This window comes from Nanorana parkeri, unplaced genomic scaffold (assembly GCF_000935625.1).
Source record: "Nanorana parkeri isolate BGI_ZX_2015 unplaced genomic scaffold, ASM93562v1 scaffold1749, whole genome shotgun sequence".
In the NCBI taxonomy this organism is placed as follows: Eukaryota; Metazoa; Chordata; class Amphibia; order Anura; family Dicroglossidae; genus Nanorana; species Nanorana parkeri.
In genome coordinates this window covers 207845-228230 of record NW_017308017.1, presented here as the reverse complement: position 1 = coordinate 228230, position 20386 = coordinate 207845, and the positions used below count along the sequence as shown (strand labels likewise).

The 20386-nt window shown below is 44.5% G+C and overlaps 1 protein-coding gene across 1 annotated transcript in view; it reads left to right on the top strand.

Moving 5' to 3' along the window:
* The window catches only part of LOC108799531 (phosphofurin acidic cluster sorting protein 1-like), a 235587-nt gene that overhangs the window by 42028 nt on the left and 173173 nt on the right, over positions 1-20386 (top strand). The window contains exons 5-6 of the mRNA XM_018571396.1: positions 6592-6672; positions 10624-10683. Of these exons, the coding sequence (XP_018426898.1) occupies positions 6592-6672; positions 10624-10683 (141 nt within the window). The remainder of the gene's footprint in view (positions 1-6591; positions 6673-10623; positions 10684-20386) is intronic.

Genomic DNA, 20386 nt, shown 5'->3' with positions numbered 1-20386 from the left:
ATCCTTTAGTGCTGACTGGAGAGACGAACGGGGGAGGGGCGGGCAGAGCTGGCTCTGCCTCTAGGGAGGGTGAGCCAGCTATCAATTAGCCAGCGGGGTGGATATCGACAGCATTGTACATGTCCTCTCGTGACCCGGAGGAGAACTATGGGCAAAAAAGGTTGCCTCATAGTTTTCCTTTAATAAAATTAAGAGTGCGGATGTAGTGGCAGAACAGAAATACAATATACACTGAGTGGCCAGATTATTATGACCACCCCATCAGTACTTCGTTGGGCCACCTTTTGCCTTCAATACTGCGGCGATTCTTCTTGGCATTGACTCCACGAGATGTTGAAAGGTGATGCGAGGAATCTGACACCATGCCTGATGAATAGCACTGTCCAGTTCTATGAGATTTGATGGTTGTGGAACCAGCTGCCTGATGGCTCTTTCAACTTTGTCCCACAAATGCTCAATTGGATTGAGATCTGGTGATTGTGGGGACCACTTAAGCAAGGTAAAGTCTCCCTCATGTCCTTGAAACCACCCCTGCACAATACGGGCACAGTGGCATGGCACATTGTCTTGTTGGAAGAAGCCATCTCCATTGGGATACGCCATCAACATGATAGGATAAACTTGATCAGAAATGATACTTTGGTATGTTGTGCCAAATTTGCTGTACCACATAATTGAGGACGTGTGCCAAGCATGGTACATGCGCCATCTTTCCCAGTTGCAGGGCGGAGTGAAGGTTGCTGCCACTGTCGCATACAACCATTCGCGGCTCAAGCTGCTGTGGTTTCAACCACCTCTGGGCCTGCCCCTGCAGAGCTGACAGAATATTTGCCCCGGTGTGGTTTCTGTCCCCTAGACAAACCAGCTCAAGTATTACATGGCATCTTTTTGCCTGACCCGTTGCGTAGCCCCTTGAACTGCTTACGGTGAAATGCCGGTTCACCAGACAATTCTGCAGAAGAGGCCATAGTGGAGGAGGTGGAGCAGACAGATCTCACATCATCAGGTTTTTGGAGGCGTGGTGGCTGAACAAGCTCGAGCATGAAGCACCGTCCTTGATCCCTCCCAGTTGCAAGCAGAGTTACCCAGTATGCCGTGAAGGAAATATAACGTCCCTGACCATGCTTGCTAGACCACGTGTCAGCGGTAATGTGAACCTTGCTGCTGACTGCCTTGTCCAACGAGGCCGAAACATTGCCTTCCACATGCTGGTACAGAGCTGGAATGGCCTTACATGAAACAGATTGACGTTTGGGAACCTGCCACTGTGGTACAGCACATTATGCAAACTCACAGAAAGGGGGCAGAATCCACCAGATAGAAAGGCAGCAGTTGTAAAGCTAGCAATTTGGCCAAGCTGGCATTTAGACACTGAGCATGTGGATGGGTGGGTGGACAGTATTTTTTTTTCCGCTGCAGCAGCTGGGGCAGCGAAATTTGCCTGCTAAAATTTACAGCTGGTGGGCTGCTGGCAGATTTGGCGGAAGGTCCTGTGACACCCATTGCTATACTATCATCAATCTCAGTGGAGGTTGTTGACATGTCATGACGTATAGTGGGGGTATTGATGACAGAGGAGAAGTGTGGCCCTTTCTATGGTGCTGTTGCCAACAGGCTGCGTGGCAGGTGGTCAGATGTCTCTTCAAGCACATGGTACCCAAGCGGCCGATGTTGTTTTTGCCACGCTTGATCCGCTTGAGACACAGGTTGCAAATGGCAATGCTGCGGTCTGCTGTACATGTGCTGAAAAACTCCCACACAGCTGAGTTCTTGGAAGTGTGCTGCAAGACAACAGTGCCCTGCACCAGTGCAGCTCTGCCTTCTAATGCAATGGGGTGGCTGCTCATACGGCTGTTCCTGGAGGACATCCTGCCTCATTGGGGTTGTGTCTCCTCCTCACTTTCCTCCTCTGTTCGATAAGGCACCCAAGTGGAGTCATTGACCTCATCATCATCCCCTCTGTCCTTGTCACTGTAGCCAACCTGGCAGTATGCTGCAGCTGGGGGAACATGAGTGCCAGTTTGTTGTCTATCATTGGCACCCCCTCCCTCTAGGCTCATGTTACTCCCTTCCTCAACCTCAGAGCCAACATCAGACCATTGGAATTGCTGCGTACCCTCCAGCAGCATGTCACTGACGATGTGTTCAAACAATTCAGCTGGCTCCTCCATTCATGATGGTGGGGCTAGGGCAGGAGTAGCTGTGGACAAGGAGGCAGAATAGGGCGCTTTGGCAGCTGCGGTGGACTGAGAACTAGCCTGGGTGACAGAGGAGGATGAGGATGGCTTAGTTATCCAATCCACCACCTCTTCTGTATGTTGTGGCTGAATAACACGGCCAGCACAAGATAAAAAGGACAAGCGTGCCCTGCCTGCAGAGCATGCACCACGTCCATGACCACGATTTTGGCCTGCGGACACAGAGGCTGCTTGCCCTCTTATTGCCGCAGGGGAGCGTCTGCCTCTCCTTGTTGGCCTTTCCAACATAATGCTTATTGCAATAATCAACTGTTATAATCGACTGCTATAATAGACTGCTATAGTACAGTACGCTGATATAGAACACGCTCTTAGTTTAACTCCAGCAACACACTAAGTAGGGCTGCAGTGTAAGCAGCCTTATATCGTGTGCTGCTGAGACTTAGCAGTGAGCCATGATTGGGCAAAGTCATCATGACTTTGCCCATTCATGGCTCTTACAGAGTACTGAGCCCTGATTGGGCAAAGTCTTCCGCCTGACCTGTGGTCAGGTGCAAGCCTTTAACCAATTAGGGCTTCACAAGGTGCATTGCCTTGTCGGGTGTTTAGCGGTCTGTTCGACCACCGAACACCCTTATAGTTCGTGTGTTCGCTGAACACAAGAACTAGCGATGTTCGAGTTGAACTTGCGTTCGACTCGAACATGCAGCCCAACACTACTCTCTGAGTATCAGATCAAATCAGATTTGAATAAACTATGCGTTCTTTAATAGGCCTTATTTCAATAGGGATTGGGAGAAAGAGCTGAATTGTACGCTCTCGGAAGAAAAATGGAAGCATTGCTTCGTACTTGCACATAAATCGACTTTCTCTGCGCAAGCCCAGGAACTGAACTTTAAGTTGTTATCACCGTGGTATCGCTGTCCAGCCACGTTTCAACATATTTTTCCTGTGATTTCAGAGCAGTGTTGGTGCTGTGGAACAATGGGAGCCACCATGCTCCATGTTTGGTGGACATGTAATAAGATCCGGCCATTCTGGGAGGGCATCTTTAGGATAGCATGCCAGGTAACTGGGACTGTTGTGGACCCAATCCCAGAATGTGTCTTGTTTTCCAGGACCGTGCACGTTAATCAAGAGGGGGGCCTTCGATTCTTGTTATTGGCGGAGGAGGGAGGTGTGTGGATATTGGGTGAATGGTTGCTGCCTGGGACATCTGAGATGAATTGGTGTGGCTTAGACTGCAGGCAATAGATAATCGCACAAAAGATCTCCCATCAGAAAAGGAGATCAAATACGAATTGAATCGTGAAATGAGAATAGGAGCTATATTTATTTAACTGTACTCAATACAATGAAATCTGAGAACCAGAAAGCTTTTCCAGGTGGATGTTTGTTTTCTTTTATTGTGTAATCAATGTTTTTTTATCTTTTTTTTTATTATTTATAAAAATAATAAAGTATGTATATGTGTGTGTGTATGTGTGTGTGTGTATATATATATTTGGGGAAAGTAGTACAAATATCGAGGGCTCAAAGACCAATCTCTGTCATGGTCTGGGACCGGGGCACTAGGGTATGTGAGCTCTGGGGTTTGAGGAGTTGGTAGGAGTCACAGACAGGAATGATATCTGGGATGTTGGTCACAGAGAGAGAGGAACTAATGGTCTGTACGTTCTCAGGACGCACTAGAGGCGCAGAATCTAAGAAGGGCCAGGTATTCGACAGAGCCTCTAGTGCTGAGGATGATTGGCTGCTGGACACCTTCCAGGTTGCGGCCCTCTAGCGCATCCACACAGACACAAAGGACTAGTTGAAGCACCGGGGAACTGGATACAAACAGGCAGGGAAGAAACTTGTAACCAAGAGGAGGAAGATAGGAACAGTGGCACACAATGAGAGAAAGAGAAAGTCACAAGCAAAAGGTATGCTGAAGAGGGTAGCTAAACAAGGACACTCGGGAAGGGTAAGTAGCTTAGAGGCACACCTAGGAGCAGGAAGGTGTAACGTACAAAAGTAAGCAGGAGATGTGCGTTGCACATGCATACAAAGAATTAGGATAGCAGAGAGAAAAGTACATAAAGAAGCACAAAGGGGTGTATGCACACAGGGGGTGTGCAGACAAGGACGAATCCAACACAGCCACAAGGTAAGAGAGAAGCACAGAAGGGGTGACAGCAAAGCATAGGAAGATACACTGGAAGGTAAGTGACGGAATTGAAGTACAAGAAAGCAAGTAAATAGGAGGAAGCAAACAGACAAAGGCTGGAGAGGGAAAACACAGTAGAAGTGAGGCAATGAAGGCAGTATAGAGATACTCACAGCACACAGGTGAAAGCAATTAAGGTCTGCAGCAATATACTAAAGGTAACCACTGAAATACTATAGTAGGGGTGCTAGGAGCAAAGCAGTGGATAATGCCAAACCGGGATACCAGCTGGTACAGGCAAGCCAAAGGCACAAGGATCCAATAGCAAGCGCAGGGAATAAGATCCCAGGGATAGTTAGAGACACAAGGGGTACGGAACAAGGCAAAAGACTTGTTGCTCGCACCAAGAGCAACAAGTGAGGAAGTCCTAAATAGGGGAGAAGGAAAGCAGATTGGCTGCAGCCTCGAGAGACACCATAGGCTGACAGCCCAAAACCAGGGAGCAAAGCAAAAATCCGGCACGGATTTCCAGATATTGTGACAGTCTTGAAGCCACATTAGCATAAAACAAAACAGTTTTTTATTGCTTCCAGAACAGAAACAAGCTTTTCGTCAGCAATATACAGTCTTTAGCACACCTATGTGTGATACTCACTCCGATCACCCCAGTGTGTCCACCAGGTCTCTTGGGTCACCAACCTTCCCCAGCCTCCCCTGGCTGTTCTATATGCGTCCAGCACATACCCGAGTCTGCTCGTGTGCCTCTCGCACACCCACACACCACTGGCTTAACTTGACCCTTGTGTGCCTCCAGCACACACCACCAACTCTCCCTTGCGCTCTGTTCTGTGCTCTTAATGAGGCTGCTCTCAGCCACCTGTTCACTGGCAACACCTGACCTCAGGACTGGAGATTTCATCCCACCCTGAACTCTAAAATCTCCAGAGATCCAGATCCCAGCTACAATCTGGAAAAAACGGAAGAAAATGAAAGGCCAGCTTCTCACAGAGCACTCGCACAGCGGGTTTTTCAAAACAGAGTCTTTATTTTCTTTCAAAACGGTAGATAATCATGAAATCCAACATAAATAGCTTGCTGTAGCATATGACAGATAAGGGCTTACCAATCCTTGAGTTGTCCCAACCACTCACGGTGTCCCAGTCTTTACATAAGTCTCTCTTGCAGCACTGCTGCTCTGGCCTCAATCTTCAGGGCCACTGTTTGGTTCCTCCAGACAACCACAATAACACGCCAATCCTCCCAATATGTTTCACGAACCTGCAGCTCCCTGCTGCACTGGCTCCACACTGACTCCTGGGTGGAGTTCTCCTGACTCACAGGGGGGCCCTGAACACATCCCAGCACACTCTTCATGAGGGATGTGCACAGGTGCACAATTAGGTGCCGGTCACTACCAAAGCATGGACCCAGGAATGGAGATTTCCTCCCACCCAGAGCTCTAAGAAATCTCCTGGCTCCAGGATCCCAGCTAGAATCCAGAAGTTTAAATCGCGTTGTTTACCCATATCTTCAGAAAAAAATCACTTCTACTGTCGTGGTAAACATCCTGCTTCCCTATTCATAATGGTCTGGCCCTCTAGCAACTTCAGCGGTCAGTATGCAAGTAAGGGGGGCATACTCAAAGAGTACAATGTTACCAGAAGGGGTAAGGGCGGGTGGGGTGTCACGAACGTACCGACAGGTGAGTAGGGGAAACGGGGGGGGGAGTTTAAATGTGTGGGGCTCCTCCCACAAATATGGCAAACAAGTTGGCCTCAAACATATATACTGTATATACACACACACACGCACACTCTGGAGCTGAGCATTAAACAGTTTCAAGCAGACCTCTAGGCACAGACATTACAGCTAGTGCTGTACTAGAGCAGTGTACTAGTGCCTCATGTTTGGCTACCAAGCTGTATTGCTTAACTGCAGTAGAGAAGGTGGCAGGGTGCCTGGATCTCCAGATTGAATGAACATATTTACAAATTCTTTGGCAGTTGGATCAGTCAACATACAGTATACAGTATGTATTTCAAATCTGCATTTAGATCTTTTTCTTGGTATTCAGCTTTAGGGGCAGTTAATTCCCCCAAGTAAGTCATGAATATTGCATCTGAAAGCTTTGCAATATACAGGTCAGGTTTCTGCTGAATATATTTTAAGATAGTCTCTAACAGATGACTTATTGTTTAACCAACTTTGTGGTATTTTTGTATTATATAATTTTTTTTGTCTCAGGACTTTTTTTATGAAGATGATGATGTCCGGAAGGTGAAGAAATCCCGTAGGAAAATCCCAGCCTCATCATCCATAACTAGAGTGAGTTTTCTTATTTCAAGCAATTGCTTCCTTTGCCTAGTTTACTAGACTTCAGTTTTATAAGATTTTATTGCAACAAGATTTTTATTCTGGAAACTAATTATCCAACAAAAAAAAGACTTATTCATTTAAAAAAAGACCACAAGCGGAGCCTTAAAAGAGAACTAGGGGGTAACCTTTTTTTCCCCCATATTGGTACCAAGGTTCACTGCGCTGGGAATGGGTGCTAAATAGTTTATAGGACCAGCAGCAACTTTGTGTGAAGAAGATATCTAATATAGTAAATAAGTTGCGCTTGATCTAAGTGAATGTGAATACCAGAGTAAAGAATAAATCATAAACAACACATGAACATCTATATAAATACCGTAATCTTCTATCTCATTGTGTGATCGATACGTGTATAATCAAACCCTCAATATGGACCAATCTCTTAGTTCCAAGAGAGAGTCATAATCAGTCTGTAAATGTCCAAAAAATTATTGAGTCATGTGATATGTGGAACATGTATTCATCCACCCCACAATGTATCAATAAATGTGTGACAGACGCGCCGGGCTCACTTAGTGTAGCTCAGAGTAATCTGTGACAAACAAACAAATAAAGCAACCTAGTTGCAATCCTTATATAAATAACCCGTGGGTCTAACACCCATGTGTAAACTTAATCTGGTGAACAACTATAGTGGTTTCAATATCTAATCGTGAAAATATAATAATAATAATATGCACACACTTATTAGTGTCTCAGTGACCCGAAATGGGCAGTGATTGAATCCAAATTAGTGAAATCAGATATGTTCTAATTCCCCTCTTAGATGTGTACAAGGGGTTAAATATTTAAAACAATCCCAACAATATAACAAACAGGCACAAAAATAAACGGAATAATCTCAGCAATATAGCAAGCAGTCAATTTTTAAGATTTTTGCAGTTTATATGAGACGGGATACAAACAGTTAGTCTCCATCTCTAAATGGTATTTAGAGGAATAGTCCATTCATTTCCCTGGTAGATATCCTCCAAAATTTAACCAACCAATCGCTGATTGAGAAAAACCGGAACGTTCTAAGGATCGGATCTAATAGTCCATCATCTCCTTTGATCTCAAGTCAGGCAATCAGATGTAATTTAGCCTTATATCCTGATTATTCCAACGCCTCAACGCCCAAGCCGGCAGCGTGTATCTATAGATGTCTCATAAGGGATACAAATGGAGAAAGGAGGCGAACCATCTAAGTGCAGTATTCAAGTACAGTTTATTTCTTAAAGTATATGAATGCACTTACAGAAATCCAGAACTAATAAAGCTTTAAAAACGTGTAGTAGAGATTCATGTAGTAGAAAATCAGCTATGAGAGGTGAAGACCAAACATCCTTTGACGCGTTTCGTAGATTAACTTTCTCAAAAAGGAGTCATGTCATCCCCTCTCACAGCCACCTTTATTTAGACTTGTTTATTAGTTTTAATGAGTACCATCTGGTTCCGAATTAATCTCTCCAACTCCAGCACCAGTCCTCTACATCTCTATGAGAGTCTGCTCCTGCCGTAATTGGCTCAGCGCTGAGCCAATCACGGCAGGCTTTCTATCCATTAATACAAGCCTGTCGTGATTGCGCCGCGACCCGTGATGCTGCCGTGATGGCGACCCGTGATGCTGCCGTGATGGCGACCCGTGATTGCCGTGATGGCGCCGCGACCCACTGCAGAAGGGGTCACGACCCATGAGTTGAGAACCACTGATCTAAAAGATCAGTTTGATATCCAGATATCCATATCACGCTTGATATGGATATCTGGATATCAAACTGATCTTTTAGATGATATTACGATTAATGATATGTATATTTGAATATTAAATTGCAATATTTAAAACCCAATACTAGGTTGCTTTATTTGTTTTTTGTTTGTTTGTCACAGATTACTCTGAGCTACACTAAGTGAGCCCGGCGCTTCTGTCACACATTTATTGATACATTGTGGGGTGGATGAATACATGTTCCACATATCACATGCCTCAATAATTTTTTGGACATTTACAGACTGATTATGACTCTCTCTTGGAACTAAGAGATTGGTCCATATTGAGGGTTTGATTGTACACGTATCGATCACACAATGAGATAGAAGATTACGGTATTTATATAGATGTTCATGTGTTGTTTATGATTTATTCTTTACCCTGGTATTCACATTCACTTAGATCAAGCGCAACTTATTTACTATATTAGATTTTTTTCCCCATAGTTCTCTTTGGGAACACTGTGTAAGTGTGTAGAATGGCAGGGTAGGCAATTGTGTGTACCGTTAGAAGATTTTGATGACTCCAAATTACCAAATATATTATTTTGAAAACTCTAGTCCAGCTATTCCAGAAAATAGATAAGATATTATTTTTCAAAAGTAGGGTTTTTTTTTTACTATGTGTGCCATAACTAGGTATACAACCTTAGTGTAACAAATTATCATTACTATGGTTCTGTCAGTTTTTCCTTTTAATATTTTGTTACAATACAATATAATGCTACAATACTTTTTCGATTACAGCATCGGGACAGAAATTACTATTAGTTATTACCGTATTTGACGGCGTATAAGACGACCCCCCACTTTTTGTGTAAAAAATATAGGTTTTGGGCTATACTCGTCATATAAGACGAGTATAGCCCAAAATAATGTTTAAATGCACCCACTAACATCCATGGCGGTATTCCCGAGTGTGGCTCGGGGTTAATTTTCAGTAACATAAGCAGTAACCCCGAGCCACAATCGGGAATACAGTCTCTTACCTTGTCTACGATCCCCGCTGTGTCCTCCGTCTTCTGCTGAGTCACTCACGGCAGGCTTTCTATTCATTAATACAAGCCTGCCGTGATTGACTCAGTGCTGAGCCAATCAGTGCTGAGCCAATTCATTAATACAAAGCCTGTATGAATGAATAGAAAGCCTGCCGTAATTGGCTCAGCGCTGAGCCAATCACGGCAGGCTTTCTATCCATTAATACAAGCCTGTCGTGATTGCGCCGCGACCCGTGATGCTGCCGTGATGGCGACCCGTGATGCTGCCGTGATGGCGACCCGTGATTGCCGTGATGGCGCCGCGACCCACTGCAGAAGGGGTCACGACCCATGAGTTGAGAACCACTGATCTAAAAGATCAGTTTGATATCCAGATATCCATATCACGCTTGATATGGATATCTGGATATCAAACTGATCTTTTAGATGATATTACGATTAATGATATGTATATTTGAATATTAAATTGCAATATTTAAAACCCAATACTAGGTTGCTTTATTTGTTTTTTGTTTGTTTGTCACAGATTACTCTGAGCTACACTAAGTGAGCCCGGCGCTTCTGTCACACATTTATTGATACATTGTGGGGTGGATGAATACATGTTCCACATATCACATGCCTCAATAATTTTTTGGACATTTACAGACTGATTATGACTCTCTCTTGGAACTAAGAGATTGGTCCATATTGAGGGTTTGATTGTACACGTATCGATCACACAATGAGATAGAAGATTACGGTATTTATATAGATGTTCATGTGTTGTTTATGATTTATTCTTTACCCTGGTATTCACATTCACTTAGATCAAGCGCAACTTATTTACTATATTAGATTTTTTTCCCCATAGTTCTCTTTGGGAACACTGTGTAAGTGTGTAGAATGGCAGGGTAGGCAATTGTGTGTACCGTTAGAAGATTTTGATGACTCCAAATTACCAAATATATTATTTTGAAAACTCTAGTCCAGCTATTCCAGAAAATAGATAAGATATTATTTTTCAAAAGTAGGGTTTTTTTTTTACTATGTGTGCCATAACTAGGTATACAACCTTAGTGTAACAAATTATCATTACTATGGTTCTGTCAGTTTTTCCTTTTAATATTTTGTTACAATACAATATAATGCTACAATACTTTTTCGATTACAGCAGCCAAACATAAAGCAGAAACTTAAGTCGCTCCTGAACAGGTTCAAAGTTTCAGAAGAGGTAAGGATGAATGCATTATAAGTAATATAAATGTTGGCTTAGCCTTCTGGGTAAATATATATTTTTTCCCATCCATTGAGGGACACAGGAAGTCATTCACCTTTGGAGTATACTGCCGCCTCCAGGAGGATTGGACACTGGCAAACAAGCTGTAGGCCTGCCAAGGGTACTCCCTCTTACTAGCAGCATGCCTTAGTTTTTTGCTTGTGTTCCAGGATGATGGACTTCTTTGATTCAGCTCTGCTGTGTTAAAGGCTAACCTTTTTGCTAGCACTGTTTTTTTTTTCTTATAGATTTTTTTCTACAATTTAGACCCTATGCTACATTGCTGTAAGAGCTGGTCTCTTTGCAGCTATTTTGCCCTACTGTCCTGGACCTAGCATTTGAAGTGCTGCCTCCGGGCCTCAGTGGATTGGACATTGCCTTGCCTTGAAGTGACCCCTCCAGATTCTTTCCAGACCCCATTCTGGTCACCAGTTTTTTCCAGGTCCATTGACAGGCCAGTTACATTGCCTCAGTGCTTGCCTTTTCTCTGAAGACTCACTTTGCGAGTATGGTGGTCTGGGTGAAGTACCAGGTGCTGCGTCATTTACTTCAGTCTCAGTTGCCTTTAAAGTTTCCAGTTTCCACCGAGAATGGAGTTGACCTGGTTGGACTGCACACTGAGATCATCTGCTAGGTGGGGTGTCGTGTATGCACACTGTGTGCTCTTTTTCCTGTGATACCCTGCTGCTTTTCCTGCTTGCAAAGCACCACATGAAACTCTGGTCTTTGATCTGTTCCTGCTGCCTACCTATAGTGACTTTGGTTTGGGTTTTGTGAGTACCTAAGGTCTTGTCTCGTACCCTGAGTCCTAACTGGGCTTACCAGTATGCTGTCGAACATTCAGAGCAGATCACCATTCTATAGTAGACTTTAAAGATAGTTTTACTTTTTATGCACTTTATTATATATTTGTATATATATGTTTGTTTATCATAGGACATAGGAGTTAATTCTTTAACCACTGGGTTATGCAGCTACCTTCAGGTGACTGGACACTGGCAAATTAGTCAAAGCTGCAGGGCAGCCCTGTATAATCCCTCCATCTCCCTGCTTCCCTTAGTTTTTTCTAGTGTCCTAATGTGATGGACACCTTCTGTTAGAGTAGTTCTCCCCCTTGCACTTTTTGTTTCTCTGAGATTATCTGCAATACTCTTATAACAACTTTCCCTAATGCTGCACTAAGCAACCTGTGGTGCCTCCAGCAGCTATCTAGATTGGATTTCTCCTTGGCAAAGCCTTGGACCTGGATTCTGCCAGAAGGAAGATGTGGGGCTGGCTGGTAATGTGCTCAGTCACTGGACCCTGCATTCTGCGCCCTCCTTGGCACTTGTGCAGCCTGTGTGGTTAGCTGCAGGATGCTTTACAAGTACAGGGCCATGGCCCTTTCTGGGAGCCCTGACCCTGAAGACCCACCTAAGGGGGTATGCCCAACTGGTGGGTGAAGATTGAGTGGCATGACTCCCGTGCATCTATGCTAAGGACCAAAAGCCCCTCAGGTAAGCCTCAGCCAGTTCCCACAGGTTATAGCCCCCAGCACCCTGCAGGTTTACATTTTTGGTACTAGTGCAATTTTAAGCTTGCCATTTTAGCTGTGGTTCAAATTTTAGGGATTTAAATTTGGCACCGATAGTTGTTTTCCATGTAGCCTAGGCGCCAGAAACCTCACCTGTGTAACCTCCTTTCCAGGTACTATACTATGCATGTGTGACGGACCCCCGTACTCAGGATGAGTATGTCCGCCGCTGTCTTCTTCCTTGCTGAGGAGATATTGAAACCTGAAGATCTGTAGCTCCCAGTTTCCCCAGTCACTAGCCAAGGCTTGAGTGTAGGGTAAACAAACTCTGATTTATTGAGCAACTGCACAAACTTATATACAGCAAGTGATGAAATCAGAATATAATCCCATCACATCCCCCCTCCCCTCCCAGACCATCGGTCTGCTCAACACCACAGATGTCCACCTGCTAACGAACTCCAGACAGCCATAGTAGGAGCCTGGCCAGAATGTCATTGTTCTGAGCTCCCTCAGAGTACAATGGGAGATAACGAGGGATGGTGCTGATAGTCTTTCCATAACCAAGTCACACAACATAACGCACTCAAACATAACCCAACACCAATACACATTTAACTCATAAACTGATCACCATGTCGTCACAGCATGCACTGCCATTTTCTCTCCTGTCATGTGCTTCTGGCTTCACACACACTTCCGGCTGCTGCAGCAACTGTGCACTCACAAGGGAAAACTTTAGCCAATACACCTCAGCACAGCGCTGCTGTTTTTCAAGCGTGTGCCTGGACATTTCTGGCTATAAGTTTTGTGGGAGACACACATGGCAGATTATAGTCGTGGAGTTAATGGGTCAGGGGGCACAGTTTCCACAAAGCCTGATCAGGGTACTGGCAAAAATGCTTCCCCCTCAGGGGTCCCAATTTCTGTTAGTCACATGCTGTGCTTCCTATCTATTTCACTGCTAGGAAAGGATCTGACAATTTTTTTGATTTATCTGGCTGTAGGGGCCCCCTTTCCTGCTCCCTCACAGACCCCCTATGAATCTTGTCTGTCTGCATTCCCACTACCTGATGAAGAGGGAAAAGAAGGAACTGTCCAAAAGATTCCATACACTCTGTCATTGCCTCCCTTCACCCTGGATTTTTCTTGGCCTTGGTGAGATTTTAAGGATGTATATTTACACATCCCCATTTTTCCTGCCTACCATTGCTACCTGAATTTTGCCATCAACACCCAACATTTACAATTAGTTGCTCTTCCCTTTGGTCTGTCCACAGCACCCCAGGTGTTCAATAAGATGCTGGCCCCCCTCTTGACCATGCTGCGTTCCCAGCAGACTATACAGAAATTTCCAAAAGAAGTCACCCGCACTCCAAGGTCCAATGTGTTTGAACGCCTCTTTTATTCAGATGTTATACAGACATGGTGGCACAGTGTAAAAGCAACATTTTGGGACCGAACATGGTCCCTTCATCAGGCAAACACAGTGACAACAATCAACCAAAGTGCATCAATTATACACAGTGGAAAACCATCAATTGCGTGCAAGGACCTCCCCCCTGACATCATCAGGACATCATATTCCCGCTAAAAAAAAGGTATTTAAATACTGAGCTGTCAAGGCAGATTGAAATCAGTTATACAGCAAACCATAAGACATGAAGTAAAGCACAAGTTTGCATAAGCTATTATGCTCACTTACCAGCAGGGTTGCATTGTGAGAGGCAGGTTAAGTCAGTCACAGGGAGCAGAAGTATACAGCAGTATATAGTGGTCACAGACAGCATTTTCCTGATAAACAGAATGCTTCTGTCACTGTGAACAGGTCCGCCCCACACACTCTGACAGTGAGGATGGGCGGTGACCCAGCCATGTGGTTACTCATGCCCTATTGGCCAAACTGATGTCATCTGGTTTGCTGTATAACTGATTTCAATCTGCCTTGACAGCTCAGGACCAGGAAACCCTAAGCGTTGACCGTGGATGCTTTAGTGAAGCCATGGGATCAGTTCATCCTGTTCTCTGCCTTCCATCCTCTGGAGTTCTTGCCTCACCTACTTTGCAGGATGAAGATGGAGAGCATTCGGGTAATATTCATTAGGGATGCACCTATACTGAATTTTCAGTATGGAGTACAAGTACCGATATTTTTTTTGGGTACTTGCCAATACCGATACAGGAAGTTCCATTAAGGAAGCCGAGCTGCATGTAATGACTCGCCGCCGGCTTCCCGATTAGCCGGGAAGCCGCCTGCATGCTCCCTTATCACCAGGTAAGGAGGAAGCATGGGGCCAGCTTTCTGGCCAATCAGGAAGCCGGGGGGCGGATAAAGACTTGCCGCCTGGCTTCCTAATTGACCAGCTTCTCAACCAATCAGGAAGCTTGGCGGCAAGTCATTGCATGGCGCCCGGCTTCCTGCGTGGCCAGGAAGCCTGCTCCATGGCGACATGGGAGCATGGAGCCGGCTTCCCGGGCAATGACTTGCCGCCTGGCTTCCTGATACCTGAAGTTCCGGTATCGTAATAGGCATTCGGAGCAGTACTTGCCCAAATACTCGGTATCCGCACCGATACTAGTATCGGTGCATCCCTAATATTGATCCTGACTGGCCTAGGAAGCTCTGGTATGTGAACATAGTCAAACTCCTGGCGTCCGAATCTACTGTCACAAGTACCGGCATTCCACCCAGCTTCTGGGTCGATGGCTTTAATGGCCTTGCTTTTGAAGCACAAGTCCTAATGGATAGAGGCCTATCAGATGCTGTCACCTTTACACTTATTAAAGCTAGGAAATCATCCTCCCTTAAGTACCATCACAGCTGGAAGGCAATACCAGGGAGTTTCACCCAAAGTATCCCTCTTTCTGGTCTGGCAGTCTGGTTTCTGGTCTCTGCTTTCCACCTAAACCAAGACATTAGTTTTACCATCCTTGAGTCCTGCATCTACACATTCAAACAAATGTGTACACTAGGTCATTCTTTGCACTTAGCAGCAGCCCCATATTTTTCCGGGGCCCCAAAGTCCTCCCGGGGATTTCTTAGCAAATGCATGATTCACATCGAGCTGCAACCTCAAAATGTTTCCTCAGCCTGCAACAAGGTGGCCTACATCATTTTCCTTTTGCCTTGGTTATTCCTCTTTGGGAACACAATGATCTGGTGACTTCCAACCTCTCTGAGTTCTTGAGTCCTTTCCATCGTGTTTTTGAAGAACCTGGCTGAGTCTCATCAGTCGCTAGTGCTTTATTACGCATTCACCAAGGGTCATCCACTTTGGAGCAATATGCTCTTCATTTCTGCACCCTAGCAGCTGAATCACATTGGAATAATAAGGCTCTAGTCGCTACATTTTGTCAGGGTCTCATGGACTGAATTAAAGACAAACTCGCTGGTAGGTCTTGACCATTTTGATAACCCTTTAATCATATTGATGTATGGTCAAGAGGGTTCCCCTCATGCTATAACAATTGTCACTGACAATAAAAACCTACAGTATTTACAAAAGGCCAAATGATTGAATCCCATACAAGTCAGATGGAGTCTTTTCTTTTCTCATTTCAACTTTATTATCTCCTTCAAACCTGGACCTTGCAACTAGGGATGTTCAGATACCAAGTACCGTACTCGGTACAAGTACACATACATGTACAGATACTTTTCCAGCTCCAGGACTAGACTAGAGAAAAATTCAAAAGTTAGGAGGCAGCTGTCATTTTTAAGGAGCATACAGAGCTCCTGGGATTTGTACTTCATCATTTTAATGCATTATTTTTTTTGATGCACAGATACCATTTTTACAAGTACTGATACTTGTCCAAGTACTTACAGATACAAGGACTGATACATTTTTGTTTGTCATGTGACAGTTTTTCTAAAACAATACAGACTAATGATTTCAGGACAGTGGTGGAGCATCTGAACATTCCTACTTGCAACAATTGTGCGGATGCACTCTTGAGATCCTTTGGTATTTGAGACATGGAATCCTCTTCTGAACCAAAGCCTATCATACCTATCTCTTGCATCCTCACTCTCTCACATACTCAAAAGCTACAGGTTCCTCCAGGGAAGACCTTTGTTTCAGAGAAACTTTGGCAAAAAATGATTTGTTGGGGACATGATTTAAGCTCCAGTCGGGCTTCTTGTACTTCTGCCTATTCCAAAAGAACCCTGGTCCCACATTTCCAAAAACCAAACCGTCATCTGGGTTGTTGTAGACCGATTTTCCAAAATTGCTCACTTTGTTCTGCTTCCTAGCTTTCCTTCTGCTTCAGCCTTGGTCCCTATTTTTGTCCATAAACTCTTCCATCTCCACAGAACTCTGTCCCACATTGTCTCTGATAGGGGTGTTCAATTTTCTTCCCGTTTTTAGAAATCCCGCAGAGCATGCCAAATCAACTTGGATTTTACTTCCTCCTATCATCCCCAATCGAATGGACAGATATGAAGAGAGTAAATAAAGAATTGAAGGTATACCTATTTACTTTGAATTCAGTCTATCACGATAATTGGGGCTCCCTTCCTTCTTGGGTAGAGTTTGCGCATAATAATCATGTCCGCTCCAGCTCTCAGAACACCCCCTTATTCATAGTCTACGGAAGACATCCCTACCTTCCCCTTCTACTTCCTTGCTCCATGGATCTTCATCATTTAACTGATGTACAGAACTTCTTTAATTAATTTTGGTCTGAGGCCTGTAATTCTTTCCAGTCTGCTGCCCACAAGTGTAAGCCCTTTGCTGATCGCCACAGTTGCTAACCTTCACCACCACAACCAGGTGATCAAGTATGGCTCTCTACAAGAAATATCAGAGTCCAGTGCCATCTCTGAAGTTTACTCCTAAATTCATTGGCCCTGTATACCATATACAGTATCTCTAAAAAAAAAAACAAGTCGGCTTCAGGCTTCGACTCCTCAAAAGTCTTAAAGTAGTATTAAACTCTCGATCCTTTTTTTGAATCCAGATAAAACAAATATACATTGCACAGGAAAGCATTGCTTTACATTTTTGCCCAAACACTTACAATCATCATGTTTCTAAACAGCTGCTTCCAAATCTCTCCGCTCAGCTTCCCTTAACTTCCTGTCCAGTACAAGAGGACAGTGCAGACTTCAACAACTGTTCATCTACTAGCTTGGAGAAGGAAGGGGGCCAGGGGGAGGGGAGTAGCTTGATTTTCCATGTTTGTGGAGATACACTACGCTTACTAGCACACTCTTAAACAGGAAGTCAGAACAAGTGCTCAGGGGACCAGCTGATTATGCAGGAAACTAAAACTATTAAACATCAAGGAACAGCATCCATTGTGATTTAATTAGCATTTGGAATAATTTAAAACCCATTTGACTTTATCAATTTATGATTTCCAACTCCTTCTGAACAAATTTTTTGGCCCTATTCAGGTCACTGCTCTGGTTTGAGAAGACACCCAGGAATATGAAATTAGTCAGATTCTAGACTCCGGTTTTCCCCAAGGTGTACTCTAATACATTGTTGATTGCAAGGGTTTTGGCCCTTAGGAAAGTTCTTGGGTTCCAGCATCGGATGTCTTTGCTCCACATCTCGTGGAAAAGTTTTTTTGGCGGTTCCCTTTGAAACCAGCCCAGATGGGTGGGGAGGCCCCATAAGGTGGGGGGTACTTGTAGTTCTACTAACTTATGTGTCACAGATCAGCAGCTAACTGTTCTACTTGTATCTCCACAACATATGCTCTGTTCCTACCTTGATCTAGCATTGGTCTGGCAGTTTTAAGCATTGCCTGATCTCACCTGCTGATTCTTATGCAGCTTTTCAGCCAATCATTGCTGTCAGCTTGTTGCCAACCCAGTGGTTCTTCCCTGTTGATCACCCTAGTTAAACCCTACAGCTCACAGCTTGCTGCCTGAGCAATGCTTTTCCTAGCTAGTCACCAAGCCTCTATTCACTGTTGAAGCTGCCATTATTGTTGCTGTTCTGTGCACCGACCTTTGGCTTGTTCCTGGAAATCCATGTCTGCCACTGGTCCTGACCTTTGACTTGTCTTCCGGTATCCATGTCTGCTGCCAGCCCTGACCTTCAGCTTGTCCTGTCAACATTCATCGGCTGTTAGCTGAGTAAGGAGAACCTAGGGGTTGTGACATGGGGTCAACATGCAGTGTGGTTCATCTCCCCCATCAGCTCTGTTGAATACCGTCTTATCTTTAGACTCTGCGCCCTGGGGATACCACACTACCTACTCTGCATTGCAGTATTTCATCTTGTCCGGATTTCCAGTCATCCTTCACTCCAGCTTCCAGTTGCCGTACACTACTTGCATCTCTCTTACCACCCTTGGTCACTGCTTCTTACAGAAAGACTAATTATTTTTGTCATCCTGGGTCATCTCTGTAAGAGTGCACTAACTTCTTGTTGTGCCATCTCTAGGTGGCTCAAACAGACCATCATCCAAGCTTATAGTTTCAAGGATTGGGTTTCACCCTTACCTGTCAAGGCTTACTTTACCCAGATCTGTAAGTGCTTGGGTTTTTCAATATCAGACAACTTTTTCTCAAATTTGCAAGTCTGCCACCTGGTCTTCAGTTTATACATTATCTAAGTTCTACCAGATGTTGTGGCTTCATCTGATGCCAGCCTTGGGTGTATGTGCCTTATGGCGGCTAGTTGAGCTGCAGGCAGTCCCCAGTTTTTCCAATTTTTTTGGGACCTTCTAATGTTTATTTGCTGTGTTTCCCACTCCTAAGTTGTACTGTTTTGGAAATTTTTAAGGCTAAAGACGTCCTGTATCCTTCGATGAATGAGAAAAAAATTAGGATTTTTCTACTTACAGTAAAATTATTCTCTTGGAGTCCATTGAGGGACATAGGTTCCACCCCTCTTTGGTTATAATGCTCTTGATATACTGCTTTGCTATAAAACCGAGGCATGCAGGTAGTAGCAGAATTTTATCCTGGGCTGGCCTACAGTCTTTTTTGTTTGCCAGTGTCCAGTCCTCCTAAAGGGGATCAAATATTCCCAAGGTATATAACTCCCTGTGTCCCCCAAGGGATACCAAGAAAGGGATTTTTTTGGTAAGTTAAAAATTCTATTTTACACCTGTAGTATTATGACATAAATGTATTTATTTATTTTCCTTGCTGATTGATCTACATTTTGTCATTCTTCCTTTAGCCATTTTTTATTTTAAGACTGCTTCATGCTTTTTTATTCCCCTGCTCTTCCTTATTGTCCCTACGTCACCTTCCTGTATTGCATGGTGGCCTAAGTGGTTAGCATTCTTATCTTGCAGCATCCTGGGTATGTGTAATGGGAACATTAGATTCTTTGGAGAGACTGACCTGAATTATTTGATACAGTATTCTTCCCAGGGCTTTTTTTTGCCACATACATAGCCTGGCGACCAAAAAAAGTATTATTGTAGTGCATGCTCCCCTCAACTCTCCAAGTCTTACATTCACCTGCTCTGATCCAACAATATCTTGGCTTGCAACTCTCTTGGTCCTGTGTAGTCTCTTCTCAAAATACTTCCTGTCGCGGTGTGGCTTGGCAGCAGGAGCAAGTACATCTCTCTCTCGCTGATACTTTGGCTATACAGCAGAACGGAACGCTCTCATACCTTGCTGAAACCCCTTCCGAATCCTCGGTACAGTGGCAGGGGCCAGGGAGGATTGGAGTTGGGCTTGCGGCTACAGAGATGACCAAAAAGGACGGAGCCGCTGTTGCTTTAGCGCAGTGTGTGCAAGATGGCGCTGGCTCTCCTTCCCAACATGCTACACATGATCGTCAGAAGGAGGTAGTGAACAGGCTGGATTGCTTTGCCTGCAGGCCGGGTAAGGACACTGTCACTTACCCGGCTGAGTTGAGGGGGCCTGGGGGAATTGGGGGAGGGGCTGCAAAAGGGATGGGGAGGGAACTCGGGCATAGGGGGGCCCTTCTATGTGCGTCTTTGGATGTTCACTCGGGCCAAGTACAGAATATACACAGGGATCTAAATATTCGTCAGGATTTGCAGGAAGTGAGAGAGAGAACAGCTATGTTGGAAACCAGAGTTAGTTCCCTGGAAGACGAGTTTGCTCCTATCAGGAGAGAAATTCGTACGATATTATCAGGGGTGGCTATACACTTAAATCAGCTGGAGAACATGGAAAGTGATGGGGTAGCTTTTTTT